Source organism: Serinus canaria, chromosome Z, assembly GCF_022539315.1.
Source record: "Serinus canaria isolate serCan28SL12 chromosome Z, serCan2020, whole genome shotgun sequence".
Lineage (NCBI taxonomy): Eukaryota > Metazoa > Chordata > Aves > Passeriformes > Fringillidae > Serinus > Serinus canaria.
The window spans coordinates 29,951,808-29,975,195 of record NC_066343.1 but is presented as its reverse complement, the minus strand read 5'-3'; the positions used below and the strand labels follow the sequence as shown (position 1 = coordinate 29,975,195).

Here is a 23,388-nt window from a genome sequence, read left to right as displayed (position 1 = left end):
CACAGGAGAAAAACAGCAGTGGAAAAACTTCAGGTAGCTGCCTGAATACTGAGGAGCTGAACTGTGATCATTAAACAATCTTTTCTAACTCAGAATGGAGAAACAGGAAAGTTATCCTATGTTTTCACGGCTGTAGCTGAACTTAAACCACACAACACAAGTTTTTTGAGTACTCTTGGAAGCTCATCCTTTAGGCATGCATGGTTCGGTATCACACGTAATTGCTTTAGCCAATCATTTTCCTACTCTCTTAACGCCAAATGTGCAACAATTCTTTGCTTCTATTATTAGATCTGCTATATCATTGTACAGAAATATCAAAACATTCATTTCTCTCACTGCAGCAGTTTTAAAAATTTATTTCACTCATCCTCCTTTGTACCTGAGGCATACTGCCAAATAATACGACTGACAACATGAAGTTAAATGTCTAGCCAATAATCTAGACCAACTAGCATGCTAATGACAATGTACATCTTACCAAAGATTTCTTTCTATTTGGAAGTGATAATGCTAATGTGAACACTTCAGCCTCCTCATCCATCAGAAGACTCAAACATTCACTAGTTTCTTAAGTTGGACAGCAAGCAGATGTTATGTATCAGAAAGCTTAGAATTCCAATCAAAGCTTATTTGGAAAACATGAAGAACATGGCTGGCACATGAAGTACAGCAACTCCCTAGGGTGAATCCTTTTGCCTTTTCTCTTCCCACCAGCTGAACTGCAGATGCAAGATATAAATACTGCCTCCAGCATTTGGACTACTGCAAAAGCCCATATGAGCTTAGTCCATTCTTCTTTTGTGACACTACCTCAATGAGAAGTCAATATATTTACGTTATACGTATATAACATAGGAACATTTTCATAACATAGTTCACTTTGCTTCTGAAAAACAAACTTCTAAGAACAGGGAGACTGTCCTAGGTGTACTACTACCAGTTAGTAGTATTAATAACTACTAGTAGTACTACTAATAACTAACAGTAGTAGTAATAGTAGTACTAGTCAATTATATTCAGGGTATTTTTTCCTCAATTGCATTGTTCAAATTTACTTAAGAAATGTAATTATTTACCCTGCAGCGTAATTACCACATATGTTTTGTTCACTGATTAGAACACAAATAAAGCAGACATGAGGCATACTTTTTGGTACTGCTAATTTCAAGGAAGCAACAAGTTGATTTAGCTAGTGGACAAAGCCCAGACTTCTCAAGCAGGTGCAAAAACACAATCTCAAATTGGAATACAGTAAAGAGCCGGAAGCACTCCTTTAAAATAAAACAAGATTTGTGGGGGTTTTGTAAGATTTTCCAAACTCCATCCCACTCTAGTGCAATTACAGCTTTGTACACTCTGGCTTATCAGCAAGATTTTCTATTTAGATATCTCTTATGAATGACATGGAAAAAAGGCAATCCCAGGAGTGGAATGTGGAGGAAACACATTCCCAGAAAGCAGAGGAAAGAGAGATCAGGAGATTCACTAAGTCATCTTGAAGAAGCAGCGATGGGTTACTATAAAAGCTTCCTAATTATTCATAGCAATTAAAAATCAAGGCTGTTGACCCAGTTACTTATCATTTTAAAGAGGGCAAATCATTTAAGTAACTTCAAAAGTAAAAGCAGGGAGAGGGCCAAAAAATACCTTCAAGGAGATGAAAGCAGGAGCAAGAAGAGAAAATCATGATTGAAATCAGAGGGAGTTACTCTGTGCAACCTTTGTTCCCATTGCCAGGGCACAGCCTCCACATTTCCAGAATATCCTCAGGACATGCCGTATTCAGAAGCGAGCAGAGCAGCACGCTGCCAGTAAAGTAAGACATGACCCAGCCAGTTCCACAGACAGGCAAATACGCTTGATTAAATGTGGGCAGAATTGTGTTTAGGAATGTTAGGAGTGTAAGGAGTCTTTATCCTCATCTGTCTAATATGGTTCTGTAATTAATCGACAAGGCCTTCAAAGTTTCAAAACAATCCATTTCAAAGCAATCCTCATTTCCTACTCTATTAAAATCAGCAACAGGTACAACCTGGGGTCAAATGGAAGAAAAATATACAACAGAATTATGACTGTATTTAACAACAGTAAGGGAGGAGCAAATAAAGTGACTGATGAAATTCAGGGCCAGTAACTACAAAAGAGTCCATGCAAGGAGAAAGATCATTCCAGCTACACTTGCAGACCTTTTGCCTTCTACCCTTCTGTAGTCCCCTTAAGACTACAGAACAAAACTGAAAAATACCTCAGGGTTTTCCAATACCTTGATAACTGCATTCTTAAGAATTCTGTAATTAGTCAGAGAACACTGATTATATAGATGGGTGTGGGAAAAGCAAGAAGACAGCACACAGACCTGGACTCTTCAGCTTTTAAATTGCTTGAGTGAGTATAATACTGCCAAAAAGAACGTTGATGAAGAACACTAACTGTGCCTCAAAAAAAGCCCACTGAACACAGTATGCCTGGTAGAACTTCCCCCTCTGGAAGTCCCTGACCAGGACTTCCTGAAGCTTGGTAACATGATGAGGCAGGTACAATCAGCTTGTATTTGTCAGATACTAGCTTATGACTAGCTCGTATCTGACGAAACAAGAACAATTTCCTCCAAAAACCACTGTTCACCTTTTACAGACATTCCCCTCCAGACTTCTAAGACCAGCTGTAGACAGGTTCCAGGTTTTGGAAAACTCTTCAGTTCTTCTGAGTGGTATTAGTAAAGCTGCAAAACCGAACAGGGCACCATCAACAGGACTGTCAGCAGTCCTTTTCAGGAGAAGAAACCCATTAATAGACATACTGCGGTTACTGGGGACAAGCAGCTGTTCACAGCCCTAGTAGTTCCCTGTAAGACTAGCAAGTGCCTGAACACAGCAAAAGACCATTCCTGACCCCAGGTCAGATAAAATCTACATGACACTTTCTCCTCACTCTGAAAGTAGTCTGCTTGATTACAGTTTTTCTTTTCTGCACCATCTGTTTGCAGCACTTTGCAAAATACAGCCTCTCTAAGCACAAAAGAAATGTAAGAAAAAGGATTCTTTTCTTCATCATGAAGAAAAAAGCATGCCATGTTGTTTCCTGGTTCAGAAGCCCAATACCAACCCTATGATTTTCCTGGAACATGACCAAGCGTCAGCTGTCAATTTCTAGCAGTACACAAGCACTGAGGGAAGGCTGAATTTCTTTAGATTGCTCAACACTTAGCATATGACAGACTCTTTTGGGCTCAGGTACCTGGAAATTGAAATCAGAGGGAAGAATAGCAGATAACACTAGAGCTACAGAAGACAAAAGAGAAGAATTTCTGGAGGAAATTATGGTTTTGTTTCTCTTCTTCCTCAAGACACCCAGAGGTGGTGGATGCTAAGAAAAGTTGTAACACAGGGAAATATTATTAGGAATAAGGATCTGAATATCAAGGAAATAAACAAGGGTGTGTGTGGCCAAGACTTAACAGTGGGAAAAATGGAACTGGAGAGAGCTCCTCCAGACACAAGCTCAACCTGTCTAATACTAGAAGACTTCCACTTCTTCTAATAGTGGGATGTTATAACATCTTCAAAATATCCTTTCAAGAGAGCCCAGCACAGAGCAGGAACTAAAGTAAGTGTTCTCGATATAATCTCTCAAAAAGACTGAAAAGCCTTGCTTAGTACTCCTAATAGACCTAGGTCCAGATCTTCTTTCAAGAGACACTTTGAGAGAGAAAAGCACAATTCAGATTATATAATTCAAGTATCAGTAGTTCGCCTCAATAAAACATTTAATTTAATATTATTTCTCCCAGAATCAAATGACTAAGCTATGCTCTGGATTTCTAGACACAGATCCTCACTTGTCGAAGTGCCAGTGTGCCTACATTATTTTCATAACAGAAGCAACACCCTATTATGGGAAACTCACTAAGTTTTTACAGGAAATTGTTTGTCTCCAAAAATGTCACCCATACTATAACTCTTATGAGAATGAGTAAGTTGAAAATAACTGTGATGCAAAAATGTTTTTCATGAACAGTTCATCTGGGTTTGACATGCAGTCAAACCCTTTGCTCCGTATGACAGGGTTAATAAATTTCTGTGAAATGATAACATGCTTCTGGGTGATAAGGGCAATTCAGGTTTTCTGCTTTTCACTTGATATGAAAGAAAAGCTGTCTAATATTCATTATATGCATTGTACATGGTTTACATCATATTTGCTTATGCATATCAAATACCAGACAAAAAGCAACAACCCTGTCCTATTACTGTAAAGGGGAAAGCACTGGGGCTACATGAGCAAACCATACAGCAGTCAGGTAAAAATTACATTCAGCAGCTGAGGTTGACATTTACCAGCCTGCAAGCTTATGCTTTGCAGTATTATTTGGGGTCAGGCAGGAAGTATCAGTAGCTCAAAGTGAGAGGTCTGTAGCTTCAGTCCCCTGATTTGTGAAGATTACTCAAAACTGCAGTTACAGAGAGCATAACCTATTGTCTTTAATTCATGAACAATCTGAATCACATAAATGAAGGTAAAGTTCAAAGAAATATCTGCACATTGAGGCCTTTGCGTGTCTGAAATTTTTCATTCACTTTACACTACTGTAGAACTGTACTCAACAGAAAAAATACTCTTCTTCCTGAAAAAAAGAAGTTTACTCTCTTTCTCTCTTCCTCCTAAGTTCCCAAGTATAGGTACCTTCCTCACTGATGCTATCTCTATCACTATTACCACATGGTGAATTTTTTAAAGAGCCAAAAATTAAAAAAATCACTACTTATTTACTTTTACAGAGCACTCCTTTGCTGTGTATATCCTAGTAGCCCTTTAAAGAGTATCAAAATGGACTGCAATCGGTACAATGGATGACAAAAGGAGGAAACAAATACCACCTGGAAGTTACTACAGGCAGAAAAAAAAGTGGTTGCAATCTCTTTGCTTTATTTTCTTGATCCCATGTTAGAGAAGCACTACCAATGAGGGAAATACTTCCAGATTTCCTACATACTGTAGGTATGTAAGAACACTCACTGAACCTGGACAAGCGGCTTACCTCAGTTAACACCTACTGCTAGTGTTAAATTGCAGCAGTACGTTCATTCATTTTAGGAGTAGGGTGGTCAGAAGCCAGGTGGTAAAGTGCAGCTACTTCTGCTATTCCTAGCTGCACCTTAAGAATACATTAAACTATTACCCTAGAAATACAGTTTTTCTTATATTCCTTATATTGATGCTACATAGCTAATAAAAGGGTAGATGCCTGATTCAAAGCTTTGTGATGTGAAGTAGAGAAAACACACATGCACAAGCCAAATGCTTTATGAACTCTGAAAAGGCCACGGCTGTCCTTATCTCCCTTAAGCACCCAGAGCCAACCTAACACTCAGAAACAACCACAAACCAAACCAGCTCTCGCACATGTCTTGATTTCATCTTATTTTTTTTGCTTTGTCCCAAAGGTCCACAGTATCACACTCAATAAAAGGGAACACTGAAGCACTCCCAGCAATGGATTCAGACGGTGTTCTTCAAAGAGACTGCGTATCATCACAGTAAAAGGTTCACAGAGGGAAAATCTACCAAAGAGTTTCTGAAAAGGCCCCATACTCACTCACTGCAGTGAAAAACTGATCCCTTCAAACGCAAATCAGAAAATATTCTTCAAACCATACAGAAGTCATGGATCACTTTGGAAAGGCTAGAAATGTGCACATTTTCACCATAGTACAAAATACAAGATGGGTCAGCTACAGCAACACCAGCTGATACTTTCAAATATCAGTTTTTCCTTGGTAAGCAAACCAAGTACTACTTGGAAAGGAGCACTTCCTTATAAGCACTAGGGCAGAAGTCATTTCCCGTTTCTCCTTACTCATAAACCCATGCACTCCTCCAGAAACATTGTTTCACTGCTGAGTAAAGTTTATTACTCTCTATTCCTGTCAACAACCTTGCTGACCTCTGTCCTCACATGAAAATATGTTATCAAAGCCCCCTCCATTCTTGTGATGGATGTGACTGATTTCTGAAGTTTACTCTGAACATCACAGCCACTGACATTTTACCAGAAGATGGCTATTAGATAGACATAATCCACCTAAAAGACTGCAAAAACACACTCAAAAATCTAGGTACCAGATTTACAAAGACAACAGAAAAAGTGAAGAAATTTCAATCAAATGGCAAAGCAGCAGGTCGGTCATAAGTAGATTTTACTGAAAATCACAGATTAGTCTGAACACTACTGTTTCCATTCCACTTATATAGCTGGATTATTTCTGCAGCTTTGTTAGCTCTGCAGTTGCTTTCTCTCTGATGGGGGGGGGGAGGAACCAACACACAGACACACCAAAAAACCAAAAAAACAAACAAACAAACAAAACCCCACAGATAAACACCCCCACAATTTTCTGAAAGCCTCCAAGGTTAAGTCAAAAATTTGAAATCCCAAAAAAGCTAAGCAAAAGACATGATACACGAATATCTATCTACATCAAAATGCAGTGGTTTAGCATTTCAATAGGCATTTCATTATTTTATTTTTTTTATAATTCCAGACCTCTCCCCAATGGCAAACTTAAAAGTACAAAGAGCATCTTTATTTCTGACAAGTGAGTAATCTAGTAGAATTCATAGCCGTTATCTAGTTCCTTCTGTATATTTATACTTCTTTTCTCAATATAATGGCTGCAATGCAGTTCACTTTCAATTTTAAATGCAAGGTAGGATGTGAAAACCAGAAAAACCTGCCTTTAGGGTCAATTACATTACCCTTTTCAGCTGTAGAACTTTTCTAGGCAGCAAACTCTTAAAGTCATAAGCAATCACAAACCAGAAAATACAGTATGCTGAATTCATTCTACTTCCCTGCATTAGCTTTTTCACCCAGTTCATCATACAACTCTTTTTGCACCAGGACACCCTATGGAAAAAACATTGTGTTTCCTTCTCCAAGCAACCGTCTTGGAGCTGTGACAAATTCATGACATGACATCATGACATCAAAATCTTTGTGTAGCCAAGTCAGATAACACATACATACAGGCAATATTTGTCTGCACGGGATACTTATGTGGATAATTTGAGATTATTTTCAGACCATCTTCTGTGGCAAGGTTTTGGTGGCTGGCTACAGTGGTAACTTCTGTCAGATGATGCCAGAAGATTCCTCAATGTACAAGAGCCACTGCAGCCAGCTCCAAAACAGAACCACCAGCGGCCAAGGCCAAGCCCATCGGTGACAGTGACTGCATCTCTACTTAAAAAGAGGACAAACCGCTGCATAACAGCAGCAAAGTAGACCTCAAGGTCAGTGAAAATTCTGCTCCAGGCACTGGAGCAGAAATTCTTCTGCAGCCTCTGCTGAAGACTATGATGAGGCAGGCTATCCCACTGCAGCCCACTAAGGTCCATAGTGCAGTAGAGATCACCTGCAGCCCACAGAGGACTCCACACCTGAGCAGGTACCTGAAGGAGGCTGTAACCATGCTGGAAGGCATACTATGGGAGTTCATGAAGAACTGCAGCCCATGGGAAGGACACATGCTAGAAAAGTTGGGAGGGACCTCACTGAAAGAATGTGAGGAACGAGGAGCAGCAGACAAGTGCAATAAACTGACCACAGCCCCCATCCCCATTTTCCTGAGCCACTCAGATGGAAGAGAAGAGCAATCTGAAGCTAAAGTTGAACCTAGGAAGAAGGGAGTGGTAGGTAAAAGATGTTTTAAGGTTTGTATTTATTTCTCATTATCCTTCTCTGGCTTCTCACTGGAAGTTAATTAAATCAATTTCTCTGAACCAAGCTGTGACCATACTTGCTGAACCATCCAGATAAGGAAGGGGAGTGATTAGAGTGGCTTTAGTGGGCACCTTATTTTTAAAGTTATTCATCACAACATAACCTCCTTTCTCCACTGAATTTTACTTTAGTTTCCATATTGTCTTATATGCTCTGCACAAATGAACTATACTCTGGAATTTGCTTCATATGTCCTAATTCAGTAACATGCTACAGAGGCAATGTGGACTTAGTGTTTCCTTCTCTGTAGTTGCCCATTCTCAGCTTATGATATCCTCTTTGACTTAGTAAGGTAAAGCATCTCATTGCTGGTTGATCTCGCCTGGCTAGTTATCACCCATTCTCACTCTATTGCATCAGGAATTCCCACAACCCCATCACACTCTTACCTTTCTCAAGTAAACAAGACCCAGCTCTCCCAAACACTCCTACTACCATAGCTCCTTGTGCTCCAACTGATACTCATGGTAACATCTGAAAGCAAAAGCAGCAACACAGATGCATGTCAGCCAATACCTGTGACATATCCACATAGCTCAGCAGTTTTCAGTTGTTTGTCTAGCAGCTTACCAGCCAAAATACGCCTTTGACATGAAAATTTTGGGAAAGTGGACGAGTTCCTGCAGTTATACGCAGGTCATTTTAGAAGACTAACTTCATTTCGTGGGGATTATCACCAGTATTTTTATACAACTGAACAAACTACCACTGTTGCTCTTAATGAAGACGTACCTCTCTCCAGTCCAGAACACAGGGCTCCCACATTTACACAAAAAAGTATATACACAGATTTAAAGATATATAGTCCAGTTTTCTTTTAAGCATATTTCAGCTGCAGACAAGATCTCAGTAAGCAGCATACAGAACTGGAAGAGAAGTTTCAAAGTAGCTGGGTCACCCAGTCCCAACAGCAAATCATTAGCTATACTACTGCATGCTGTCGACAAATTTCACAAAAAAATCCCTGTAAATTTACAATGCAGTCAACACACATAATTCTAGGAAACCATAGAGTCAGTTTCAGCAAACCTTTTTCTATACCTTACCTAATGCACTGAGGCAATCAGAAGTAGAGGACAGTGACCACTGCCAAACAGCAGATATTTTTAAGAGATACAGAGATGACTGTTTACAAATATGAGGTAAGTTTGTGTGTCCATCTGTGAGCATTTCCACATGCATTTGCTGTTTGTCTCTAGAAGCAAACAAACTCAAAATATGCATGTCAAAAGAAAAAAGGTTAGAACTTAAGACACTGGATCTAACATCAGTCATCTCATTCACCAGTTTTGAACTCTCAAGCCTTCTTTAAACATCACCAGAATGTTAATGAAAGCAATAGCCAGTGGAAAAATAGAGAATAGTCACCAGAAATATATATGTAAAGGAGACTGCAAATGAGTAACAACCTTGTGACTTGAGATATATCAATTTTTTGTTTCAGCACACTACCCTTTTCCATTTCAACAGCTTCTGTGTTTCAAAGCAAAACAAAGATTTCTAATAGCCTCTCTATAGTAATGAAGATCAGCCACTGGACTTCTGGAAGAACTTCTCTTGCCCTTCTCTTTACAAATACAGATTTCAGAGTGCAATAGCACATGACATGTTAAACATTGGCATAACGAGTGAAATCAACACAGACCAGTAGATCAGACATTAACTCATGATACTGATTTCACAAAGTTGAATCATGACTATTTGTGGTTGATGCTGAGAATTATGTCTACACTTCCAAAGGCAATAGAGCAAATCTCCTCAAAACCTGCCTCCATCTGCTCTGTTTCACAATGCTTTCTGGAAAGCAACATCTGCAGTGCTTGGGTGAGTAAATTTAGTATTTAAGCACTCACTGCCCAAGTATTTCCAAAACAAAATATGCTACAGCCAGAGAAAAATTCACAAGTACAGAATAACCAGAGATCAGACTGCCACATTTCTTTTAAATAACAACAACCAAAGTCTACTTCCCTTTCTTTTTTAAGTAATACATTCGTAACAACAGCAGCTGGCTTCATGTGCAAAAGTGTTTCTTGGTAACACCGTAAAGTTCTCAGACCAGTTTTGCAGTTCATATAAAATCCTCACAAGGAATCCAAGCAGTTGAATCAAGGCAGCATTTTGTTTACCAGAGCTGAGAATCTAGTGAATCCCAGAAATGTGTCTCCCAGGACATGATTCTTCACCCTCAGCCTGCTAGCTGTATTTTCCATTGAGCACTCTGGGCAGCCCTAGAAAAAAAGTGACCACATGTCCTGGTCTCCCCTCTCTTAAGACTTGTGATAGCTCTCCCCTTTTGATGTCACTGCTCCAATGATAACATAAAAAGCTTCAGTGGTCACAAGAATGCTGAACATAATTATCTGCAAGAGGTGCAATTCAGCCCACCAAAGATTTCTCACTGCACTTCAAAATTTGTTCCTCCAGCAATAGCCTTGAAACAGACAAGCTTAATCCGCCTCAGAGGTAGCAAAACAAGCAAAATGCCTGGACAGCCATATGAACGATTCAGGATGTTCCAGCATGACTATTCAAATGAGCTGAGGGGTGCACAAAGTTTTTAAACACAAGGAACAGCAAACTCAAGACAGCAAGTAAGGCAAAGGCTTAAACCACAAACATTTTATAGGAAATCACCTTTTCAATTCATCACATGGACTGACTACAAGGAAGACAGCTGCAAGGCAGCTGACACCCACACTCCAAACAGGCACCTCATAGGCCCCACCATGGCTGAAAATTTATTTTCAGTACCATACACAGCTGTTAGGAACTTGAAATTTGAAGCTGGTGGTCTACATAAGAAAACACACAAATATATTTGTTAGCGACAATTCTCCAGATGGACTGTGTCTACAACTCAAGAACAATGGGGTTATCAGACCAAAATGGTCGTACTGATGAGTTACCTTGTTTCTCAAAATAGGACAAACTCTCCCAGAATGAGCATTTCAAAGTCCCTTTTATGTCTGAGAAAACAATCCCTGCTCCTTCAGATATACTGACTGAGTTAGCACAGCATAACCTTCTAGCACAGGTAACCCCCTAAGCAACAACTCCAAAGATACTGCATAATAAATATCAAAGCATGTCAGTATGCAGATATTCAACAACAGTCATACCAACTATACTAACCAATATTAAAGTATTTTCACCTACTGCTCTCTATAGAGATCTTAAGATTTTTCATGGTTATGCTAGACCTTCCTCTTAAAGAGATGCAATAAACCTTATACAACATTTCTTCTTCAAATTGGGTAAATTTAGGATCTTTAGAAGATCAAAATTAAAATTAATTGCCACTCCAGGTGATAATCATTCAGGTATCTCTTTTCTGGACAATCAACCCTATTTTGAAAATCCATAGAGACATAAAAGGCCACAACTAGATCTGGTGCCTTGAAAACGAAGCTCTCATACAGCATTTTACAGTGGTAGAATGATCACCTATGTCTTGCTTTCTAATCTAAACCATCAGACTACTTCTTTACCTCTCTTGCTTCTTGAGACCAAAAAACCCCAAGGGGCTAAACCAGCAGGAAATGGAGAAACACAAAGGTGCAGAGGAACTAAGTTACTATGAACAGCTAACTCTCTATGACATCAGTCACAAACAGAACATGCAGCATTCAAAAAATACCCGACAGCAAACAAAAACTTGATGTAATGCAGAAATGTAATGCTACAGATTAATAAACAAAACAAATGACACTACTGTTTGTTTTAAAATGCTCTAAATCACTTTTGCCCCAACCTAGCTGAAGACTCGATAACTCCAGAACACTCTGGCATCCTCACTACCCACCCTGTCACACAGCCTCCACACAGCCCATAAACAACAGATACAGATGATGCTTCAGGTAATTTACAGTAAACAAGTCCATAACAATATGAGCAACTCACTTGCTTTGAAAATTCTCTTTTATGGCACAGATGTTTTAAGAGTGATCCTCAAAAGAAATCAGTTGTTACATGAACATCAGAAATAATGAAAACCTGCCTAAGTGAAATTTTGTTGTCTACTTTTATGTTTTCTCCCATAGTAAAACATTTTGCCTCCAAATCTTTACAATTCCCATTCCCTGCAATTAGTTTGGTTTCCCAAGCTCTCAAGACCCTCCTTTATTTCCTGTGTCCCTGTCAGAGAGACCATACACTGCAACTGTTTGGAAGCAAAATACTGTCTAACTGACCAACAACTACCTGTGTCCACAGATCAGTAAGTCAGACAAAACTGCATCAGATCTCTTCAAGCTGTTTGCTTGAGAGAACAGACGAATTTATCTGGTACTTAACCAGTGATTTACTAGAAGTTTTTTTAAAACACTGAAAAAGCCCCCCTAAAATTTAAGCTATTTACAGAGAAACAGGACTAAGGGAACAAGTATGGCAGCTTTACTTAAGAATGCCAATTTCACTTTTACATGGGAAGGCAGCCTGAGGAGGTCATATACCATGGTTTTTCACTCTTTTCTTACTTTTTGCTGTGTTCATATTTTATATTGACTAAATTCTTGTCTGTACCATTCTCCCTTAAAAATACCATAGAAAATGTATACACTAGGAGAGTCATCATATTACAAAAACTAGTTTGGTAAAGACTAACAAAAAAGGATAAGAATACATCAGTGAATATATTTTTATATTTTTTTACATACCATCCAAGCTTGGGAAAAAATCCCTCTCACTGCTGAACACATCTCTCAATTAATTTACCTGGCACTTTCTGAGAGTGTACCAGGAAAGTCAGGACCCAGCATCACCTACACTTCTAGGACTGAAAAATAAAAATTGAAGTGCACACTTTAGTCTGTCAGATGAAAACAGACTGTTTGCACGTAAACCACCAAGTAAATTAGGAAGAAGGAATGGGAGGCAGAAGTGTAGCGCTGCTTTAAATACAAACAGCTACTGATGCTTTATCCAGAAGCATTTATACATTAAATACCCATAATAAAAGGCACTTTTGGGTGTGTGGGGAGGAAGCATGTGAAAAAATCAAGGTTGAAAAAAAAGCAGTCTCACAAGATTGAAGTGACAGTTGTGTGCCGAAGCAAACTGAGTTCTCACCATCACTTCTGACCGTGTTCAACTAAACCAGTCCCAAATTGCTGTTCCTTCTCTACTTGCAATGCCTGAAGCAGGCGTCCCCAGGCTAAAGATAACATGCTCATTATACAGTAACAGAAAGTTTTTCAGGCTGCAAAAGACTGCTGAATATCTGATAATTCAATCCCCCTGCTCAGACCAGGCCAGTTTAGATCAGTGCCTTGTCTGGCAAAGTTCTGAATCTCTCCAAAGTTGTAAGGTCCATAATGTCCACAGTTCTCTGCTTCAGAGTGAAGAAAGATTCTTCATAAAATTATCTGCCAGATATTTAGGTATTTCTGCCTGAGCCCTATTCCCAGTGACTTGTCTTACCAGCATGCAAAAGTCTGGCATTATCTTTTCTTCATCTGCCATAAGAGGAGAACAGAGGCCATTGGGATCTCTCAGTTGGGATCACCCCCGGGCCATCTCTTCAGCCATGCTGAAGAGGTCAATCCTAGTGTCCTTCACCTCTCCTCACAGGTCCCATGCTACAGCCCCTACGTCAGCTTGCTGCCCTTGAGCAAGCGAGCTCCACTAGGTCAGGAGCTGTTACCCTTAAATGGGTGCTACCCACCCAATAATTTTTACCATATTTACTACTTTCATAGCTCTTCCCTAATCCTTCATGTTCAGAATGCCTCATAAAATAAAAGGCTGCCAAAATGTATCAAATCCTTTAAGTTATTTTTCCTCAGTGTCCAAATTCTTCATTAGTAATATTTTTTGGTATCTCAGCAAATAAAAGCAGAATCAATAATCTATGGGCACAAGAGACTGACAGCGTTATAAAAATTAAACTAAGTTTTAATAAAGAAAAGAATATTTTTCTATCTCATTCACTTTTTCCAACTCAGCAGGCACTTATGATGAACAACATCAAATACATCTTGACTTGAAATATGTCCCTGCAGTGTGTACCTCAGTTTGCTCTTCTTTACAAGCATAATCACATATTTCTTAAGTCTGAAGACACTTTGTCTTCCATGATAAAACCAGGACACACTTGTCATACTGGTGGCTAAAAGCTTCCACTTCCAAGCCTCCAGAAATCAAAATGCATTTCTGAAACAGCTCAGAAGTCTAACCTGTACCCAACCTAAAAAATAAGCTGCAAAAGTGATTTTCAGATAATATCATAAACACTTTATGTAAACTTGCTCAAAAACACACACAAACCACAATGATTACAGACTCACAGGGTTTCTGTGCCAAAAGGCTCAATATCCTACTACTAGATCTGCATGATAATTCTTTCCAAAAACTACTGCTTACTCTGCTTGGCTTTGGGCCATTTCAACTTATAAACAGGAAAAAAATGATGCCATGGAAAAAGATATATACAGAGAGCCCGTACACACTAAAAAAGCAGATAAACACATTTTTAATGGAAATTCAAAAAATCACTTTAGACTGCTGACTTGTAGGTAGGAAGAAAAAAATCCACCACGATCCAGATCCCACAAACATCTGCACAGGCTCTTGATGAAAGCAGAAGTATCCATGTGCCTAAAAGCCAAAACTTCACAGAGCAAGAACCCAAGCACAGAATAAACATAAATCTCCAATATTTTCACTCCGGATCCTGAATATACTTTAGGTGCCAAGCAGCAAAAGATAAAGTGGAGATAACTTTCAGCTGTGGTGAAAAAACAGGCAACAAAAGTTTCCAAACTATATGTTGCTGTTCTGTGGTGCAGGTTCAATCACACGGCATAGGAGTTGTTCCAAGTATTCTCCGACAGACTCAACTGTTCTATACACACAGCTAATAGAAGTATGCTTCTAGACATACTTCATGGTTTAACAGCCATTCCTTGGGCTCTTGCACAACTAGAAGTCATGCAAACAATTACAGTTAATGGTTTTTAGCAATTTTTAGACTATTTAAGGGGACTGTTCCTAACAGGGAATTTTCCAGGCATGCAGATTATGAACTATTTTAATAAGATTCACAGAATTCATACTTTACTCCTCCACAGGCTGGCAGAAAATTTATAACATCACTCCCCTCCTTGTACCCTCCTTCCAGAAAAATGGAAGAAGCAGCACAAAAATGGAAGAAGAACAAGCACAAATAACTTTTTTTTGTAAGTAGAGATTGGTAGTATTACAGGACAAAATGCAATTCCACTATTCATAAGGGATATCAGAAACAATCATAAATACCCTCTACCAGTTTAAGCAATATTCTTTACTGATACTGGCTGCACACCCTTGTGCTACAGCTGTATGTACCTTACACACAAGAACAGAAATTCAGTTAAAGACTACGTTTTTCAGGGGGTTATTTTGCTGGAATTATCTTCCCATTGTTGTCTGGGGGAGTTTGGGTTTCGTTTGGTTTTTGTAATTGAAATGCTAGAGTACGTTTCCTTTATTATTTTAACTTCCCATTTGGGATTGTCCTAGAAGCTGGTGACAAAGCCCAAATGCTTAGAGATGTGAGTTTTGAAATACTACAGTGAAGACTGGTTATTATAACAGCCCATGGTCAAGAAAACCTCACCAGCTGCCAGACAATGCAGCAAGCAACACAGATTTTTTGTCTGGACGCAGAACCCCAGTCATTACAAAAGACATTAGAGAAACACCTTGACACACTTTTCCACCCGGAGACTGAAAGCAGATGTTACGTTTTCATACACTGTGGCGGCAAAGGGCTTGCATGAGAGGGATGATGCAGAGACTCAACCTAAACACAATGCCTGGGATAATGGGAACAGCAACTCAGGAGCTTAGAGCTGGGATGCCAGGCTCTCCACTGAGAAAATCTAAAAAAGAGAGTTTTTAGAATGAACATTTGCAGCATGTGTGTGCATTTCAGAAGCTCAGAAAACACTGTATATCATGCTTGCTTAAAATAGTTGTGGAAATACCTATGGCTTTCTATTTGAAAAAAATCCTGCATCTTTCCTTAAGTAAAGTGCGCATTCTTTGCCCTACATTACACATCAAGCAACATCCTGAAGGAAGCTTTATTTTAAGTAATGACAATACAAGAATAGGACTATTTTTCCTATCAAGAATGGAGGATTTTTTCTTTATGCAGGTAATCCTAACAACGAAGCACTTACTGTACTTCACATACACAAACAAGAAAAGAAAGGTTTAGAATAAGCATAGAAGAATGCAACATGTAAAGAAAAAAAAAAAGGGCACCAAAAAAGATATAACAAAACAAACAAAACGCAGTAAAACAAAGGTGGGGAAAAGCAGCACTATCTTATTGAAATATGAATATAAAGGGAGCTCTCAGTGTGCCATGATTTAACCCTGGCTAGGTACCAGAAGCAGCTCTCCATCACTCTCCCCCTTTGCCAGTGGGATGTGACAGAGAATCAAGAAATGTAAAACTCATATCCTGAGATAAGACCAGTTTAGTAATTGAAATAAAATAAAATACTAAAACAACATTAATGATATAGTATTTTAATTATAAACAATAGGGAGTTGAGGGGGTGGAGTGACCTAGGAATAAAAACCAGGAGAAACAAATGATGCACAATACCATCCATCACCACACACTGACTGATGACCAAAGTGCCTGCCAGGAAGAAAATTAACTCTATTCCACCCAAAATCAGGGCACTGAAAAATTTGTAACATTCCCTCTTATTTTGGTACTGTACTTTCCTGTTAACCCATCCACATCTTGCATCACATTAACAGTGACAACCCTTATGTTTAGATGACACATCTCCATTTAAACTTCTGATATGAAGCAGATGCCATACGAGATCATTTAAAATACCTAGGGTGCAAGAACTAACAAAAAAACTGCAAAGCCATCCACTGAAAAAGATTTAAAGCCTATCTTTCTCAGGGAAAAAAAAAAGAAAAAAATTTCTTTTTTTTTTCCCTGAGAAAAAGGGAAAAAGAAGAGATTTTGTCTGCATGTGGATTTCATTTTGCCAAGATAATTTGTGGGTGAAAAAAGGGCTGTATAAGCAGCAAAACTAAACATTAAAAGGCAAAGAAAAAACTCCAAACCCCACCATTATTTTTTAATTGAACACAGCTTTTCCAAGAATTTACAGTGTTCTCAATCATGCTCATTAGTATTCTTTAAAGCAGTTTTTCATTTTAACCTTTCTGTGACAATGCAAATGTATTTTTCAAGCTCAGTATTTTGATTACTTAGACCAAAAGGATAATTTAGATTATTTTATAAGCAGATGTTACAAAGCAGAGCACGCTTTTCCAAATTAAAGACATATCTCTGGTCTTCTTGCTATTATTAAACTGAAATTTGTACTTTGGAGAATATTCTGAATTTTTAATTTCTATGCTTTTGCACATTTTACTTCTAAAATATACCAGATTAGACAAGGATCAATTTGTTCATACTCCCTGAACTACAATCAAAAGAATTGTCTATTAATTTTATATTCTACATTTTCTTTTAAAAAAAATTGTTTCAGTCTCTATCCTTAAATATTTATGTTGGGGGCAGGGGACGGCAGTATATCAACACTTGCTAGCTTCCACTTGAGCTGCCTTGATGCTGGCACCTGAAAGGCAACTCCAAAGAACAATTTCAGGCCGTAAAATCATAATTTCCAGTTTCTGTAAATACTACAAGTTAAAAGTAAAATAAGAATAAGAAAGTGATAGTCACAAAGCATGGCTTAAAATTAATGCACCTTATCTGAAAATAATTGTTAAGAAAATACATTAGTATTTATTTCCCAAATAAATATGCAATTCATATCTCCTATAACTAACTTCTTGAAACAAACATTTATTACATGTCTGTAAACATTAAATCTGTAATTACTATAATCTATTCAAAAAGTACAACTAATTTATGTAAAAACATAGCCTCCTATCTTCCTTTATAATTCAAAAGGAGCAAAACTAATATGCCTGCATTATAATAAACAATTCTGATATGCTAAAGGTAATTGCAATCTCATGTCCAAAATAGAATATGTTCAAACATGCAAAGTAATAGATTTACAATACTGTGGTAATTCTAGCCAAGAAGTAGCTTGAAGCCATTTCTTTACATCACATTTTGACCAAATTAAAATGGAGATGCTCTAATGATACTTTCTGGTTTCAGTGGGGGGTTTTTTATTTGTTTATTTTTTTTAATCTATCAAAATCAATTGTAACTCTTGAGAAGTCTCCACAGACTGAACATGCTTCACTTGTTCCTACCAAGAAGCTGTCTTTCCATCTCACTTTATTTTATATGGTTATAAATCTGTGAAGGCATCACCATGTCATAAATAAAAAAAACTAGCATCTATCACCAGGCATGCCAGAATTAAATATGACTCTCACTGTAAAGCCACATTAACTGCTCTCCAGTTCGAGAACAAAACCACAAGTACCACACAGAGATGGTATAAGTATGCACAACTGCTAAAAGCACAAAAATTTATATGTGTCAATATGAACATACAATTCTAGTGCAACTGCTCAGCATATTCAGAATTAAGCAGAATCACTAATAATTCAGCTTTCTACTGCACTTAACTGACACCTCATATAATCTTCACAAGAAGTCCAACTCCTCACATGCTTACAATCAGCTAGGCTTGAAAACTGGCAGTAATCCTTTCAACAGAAGTTTCAGTTTCTCCACACATAAAGACTTAGCAAACGCAGTTATCTGCCAAAATAAGCACCTTCCATTACCCCTTTTAATATAGGACTTAACCTCGTGTGCAACTTAAAAAACAACTAAACTAACTAAAGACTTAACAACAGAAGAAGAAAAAGCACTATTAAGTAGACTTAGTAGAGTTCGTCAGATGACATTCGAAGAGCTGATATGAGTACAAAGATATTTAAGAGAAAAGATGTTTTCACTGGTAATGTACATAACACCATGTGTAAATACAGCAAAACTTCCAAAAGCCATTTTTCCTTTCCAGAAATGAGAATGTCAATACAAACCTAAAAAATGAAAAACAAATTAACAAAAGGCAAAACCCAAACAAACAAATATACAAACAAAAAAAAAAAAAAAAACCCACCAAAAACAAAAACAACAACAACAACAAAAAAAACCTAAGACTTTCCACTGCAGACACACTTTTCCTAGCTGACAATCTTTCGTCTAGGTGAATTACTTATTTCACCAACGAGATGCAGGTACACCACTGGAGGCAAAATACGTTATGCACAGTGAAATGCCTTTTAAGATCAGGATCAATTTTCTAAATGAAGTAAAGAATCATAAGCATTTCTAGTCCAATATCCTTCCACATCTGACAGCCATGAATGGAGACATTCCATTCTGTCGATACATACTGGAAAAAGCCACAAAAGAAACAACACCAAAAGAGACCCCAAGAATCACGGCACATTTTTCTGCTGGGAGAAATGACATAGCAAACATTCTCCTAACCTTGCTTGTAAAGCACAGCAATTTCACTGCCCCTTGACATCTGAAGATTAGGACACAATACAGGTTTTTATCAAAAGTTAATATATTAGGATTAAGACTACAACTAAGAGGATGTTCAATAAGCAGTCCAAGTTTGGCCCTGATGCCTGAGTTTAGTTAATTGTTTTTTCCTCTGGTGACCAATATTTGACTGAAAAACACAGACCTTCATGAAGAGTCTTTTCCTTTGGAGAAAAGCAAGCAAAGAAACAGATATTTCTCATGCCCAATCTAGAAATCTCCTGGATTTGTCTGTAAATTATGACACTATTTTAAAATTATAGGATGAATCACATATCATACTATCTGAAAATGTTTTATGTATTTTTTAGACAATGACTAGTAACAAGCATTCAGCTGCTACTGTGACTTAAGTATACTGTAAAACTTAACCTTTCAATTTCGGTGTCTACAAGAGCTCTTTTGAGCAAAATCGTTCTGGCTGTTGCAATTGCGATTAAACACAGGACTTTTAAGGGTTTTTAAACACAGGAACTGTACTAGTGAATACCAAAACTTAAGAACAAACCCCAATAAAGCCCCTTTTTGAAGGAAAAAAAAAAAAAATCAAGTATTCCTTAATCTAACGTTAAGGTCTTTGTATACTAGGCCTGTGATGAATATATTGTATGGTAAAGGTCACAATTTTCTCCACCATGACTTTACAAATCATGGAAAATACAAAGCTTTTATCTCCCAGCAGTAGCATACTAGGTCAATTTGTCTCTAGGACTGCTAAGAGCTTAAGAAGATTAAGACGGGTTTTGAGATCAGGCTTTAAGATAAGGTTATCATCTATACCATGTCCATACAATTTAAAACAAAAGGTTGAAACATAGTTTCATCAGACAAAACCTACATTTCAAATAATGTATACTGGAAAAATATTTTTCTCCTAATATATTTCATTTGGAAGGCCTGGGAGAGACTAATCTGCCCCATGTACTCTGTGGTTTCAGGACACAGCAAAAGCTGCTTTTGAACTATATACAAAGGTAAAAATTCAAGTTCTCCCTCAACTTTCTGCACTGTAATCCTTTACTATGTTGTCAATCACGAATTTCAAGAGGAGCTTGTCTATACACTCTACTTCATTTCAGAAAAAGATTTCTATCAGTATAAACACCCAACTAAGTGCCCAAGGTATAAGCACCACTAAAAATACATTCTAAGAAAAGACTTAATTAGACACCTCATTTCTTCACCCTCCAGGCCCAAAGAACAGCGTCTTGTTTTCTGACCTTCTCTCATACCACTTCCTAATTAGTAACTTCATATACGCATAAACAACTTAATTCTGGCTGCCATTCACAAAGAGCAGCTTAGGAGAACATCTAAGGCCCTGATCCCAAAACCACACAGACACGCGTTTAAATATAAGCATGTGGGAAACTCCAGCACAGCCTTGGAAGCGGCTCTTGTGTTTGACTATAAACAAGCACATCAATCCATATGTTAGGACCACAATCCCAAAAACATCGAAGCTTCAGGATGAACGAACCACATGTTCGAAACCAACCAGCTCCTCAGAGGGACCCTGCTGAGGAGCGGTTTCTAAGAGGAAATCCAAAAACACGTCTGTGGAACTGACGATGCGAGCCCCGAAGACACTCAACAGGGGTCTCACAAGGCAAAAGTCTGACTTGCAATCACAGCATTTTGTAGCACCACGAAAGAACTTAGTATGACCGGTCACTGTGCTCCGTGAATTCCCGCAGTTACCGGCAGCCCGCTGCGAGGGGCGGAGCCTGGCTCCGGGCACGGACACGGACACATCGCCCCCTCCCTCTCTCTCTCACACACATTCACACACACAAATATCCTTCCAGGAGCGGGACTCAGCCGGCAGGCTGCGGGAGGCCGGCGGCCGCTGCGTAAGGCAGGGCGGCAGAGCCGCCGAGGTCCCGGCGCTGCCCAGGACACATCAAAGTGCGATAAGACGCAGGCGGGAGGGCGAGCGCACACGATGTCCCGCACAGCGCAACCCCTGGAGCTGCACCGGCGGGCAGGGGCGCGGGGCTGGGGAGCGCGGGCAGCAGCAGCGCGACAGCCGGAGGCGCCCGCCTGAGCGCCAGCACTGCGGGCTGCCCGCGCTTCGTACCGCCGCATCCCGACCGACCGTCGGGGAAAGAGCCATCGCCGCGCCGGGCACCGGCTCAAAGGCGGCCCCGAGCAGTCTGCTGCCGGCCGGGCGACACATGGCCTGCCGCCAGCCGTCGCCGCGATTCGCCTCGCCGCGCTCAGAACAGCGGGAGTTTGCCCTCCCTCCCGTCCAGTCCCGCCTGTGGCCCCCACCCGGGACGGACCCCGGGCGCTGCGGAGGGAAACTCCGCGGCCCTGCGGGCCAGCTGCGCTGCCAGCCGGCGGTGGGACGCCCGGACCCGCTCCCAGTCCCCCGGGGTCCCTCTTCCGCTCACCTGGTGGCGGGGCTCTGGAGCCCGGGGCGCCGCGGGGTGCGCCGTGCCCGGCGGGGCTGCCCCGGCCCTGGCTCCGCGCTCCCGCCTCCGGCAAGCTCGGCCCGTGGAGGGGCGGCGGCGGGCAGAGGGCGGCGGGCGGCGGTAAGCGACCGGAACCGCCGCTCATGGCGAGTCCCGTGAAGCCGGAGCAGGAGCGGACACGGGAGCGGGTCTGGGGGAGTGCTGGGAGAAGGGAGGCAGCCGAGGGGGAGGTGGAGGCGGCGACGGCGGCCCCACCAGCGGGGGAGGAGGCAACGGAGGAGGCGGGGGGCGGCGGAGGGGAGGAGGAGAAGGCAGGCAGGAAGGGGGCGGCGGAAGAAGCCACCCATCTGCCGCGCCGGCCCGCCTCGCCGGCCTGACGGAGGTGCAGCTCGTCACCGCTTTCCTCGCCGCGCGGAGCCGCGCCGCGATCCCGCTGGCGGGCAGGGGCATGGAAGCTGGCGTCGGGCTGCGCCCCGGGGGCTGCCGAGCGAGCGGCTACCGGCATCGCTGCCCGCTCCGGCTGGCCGGCTGCGGCCGCCGCCCCAGGAGCAGCCCCACCGCGGGGACGGCGGAGCGGTCAGCGCCAGCGGGGACGCGTGGGTGGCATGGGCGGTGTGGGGAGCCTCCGGCCGGGACGCAGCCCGCCGCCGGGCGGGGGGCCGGTGCCCAGCCGTGCCGGCCGCTCCAGCCGCGCAGCTGCTTACTGCTGTAGCCGAGGAGGAGGAGGAAGTCTCCCCGCCTGCTTCCTCCTTCCCTGCCTCCCTCCTTCCTTCCCTGCCTCTAGCCCCAGCGGCCCGCCAGCAGTCCGGCGCCTCCCCAAGGCCTCTCACCGCCCGCAGCAGCGCTGCCGCAGGGCGTGACGACCCGCGGGGCGCGCACAGGCGCGGCCAACCCGCACTGCGGCGGTGCCCCCTCGGGACAGCGGGAATGGGGTCCGTGCCGGGACCCCCGGCGGGCCGCAGCCGTCCCCGAGCAACCCTGGCGCGCAGAGCCCGGAACCATCCTCGCCCTGTCCCGCGTTCCGCCTCCGCGGGTAAGGGCGCCGCCGCGGGCCTTCGCCCTCGCTGTCAGGCTCCGCGCCCCGCCCCGACTCGGCACGAGGCTCTGCGGACGGGGACGATGGCCCAGGGCAGGTGGCAAAGGTTGCCGTCGACGGGTGAGCCGGCCCCCACAGGCTCGTGTAGGGAGCGGGGACCGCCCCATCTAGGCGTCAGCGGGGGCGGTGAGTACCGATCTCTCTCAGGGAGAAACCGCGCCTGCCGGTGTATATGCAAAAAAGTCAAGGATGTCGGTAGAGGGATAGGTTAAGGACAGGGATTTCCTTGAGCTATCACGGTGACGCCGGTAACGTTGTCAGACGAACAGCATTCTATCATATCCATTGACATGAGGAGTCACCAGGAACGCAGCCAAGATGCAGCTAAGAGTTTCTCTGAAAGTGAGGGAAATGCCTCTGCGTGCGTCCGTGCGCGTCTGCGATGCGGAGAAACAGCTGCGTGTGCGGAGTGAGGCCAGCGGGTTTGGTTCTCAGAAAGAATGGAATAGTGGGAAAAATGACACATGCATCAACAAAGAAAATGCATAGCAAAATTTACTAGCCAGAGGGGTGCGCTTGCTGTCCTCAGTGGAACAACAGTTATTCTCTGAGATCCAAATGTACAGACAGAGAATTT

The 23,388-nt window shown here is 41.5% G+C and overlaps 1 protein-coding gene across 2 annotated transcripts in view; it reads right to left on the bottom strand.

Moving 5' to 3' along the window:
• The window catches only part of RNF38 (ring finger protein 38), a 103,597-nt gene extending 81,377 nt beyond the window's left edge, over window positions 1–22,220 (bottom strand). The window contains exon 1 of one of the 2 annotated variants that reach the window (XM_050986674.1): window positions 21,695–22,220. In XM_050986674.1, the coding sequence (XP_050842631.1) occupies window positions 21,695–22,220 (526 nt within the window). Of the gene's footprint in view, window positions 1–8,175; window positions 8,192–21,694 lie in introns of those variants that run through there. The other variant, XM_050986675.1, reaches the window with a different exon arrangement.
• Window positions 22,221–23,388: the final 1,168 nt, after the last annotated feature.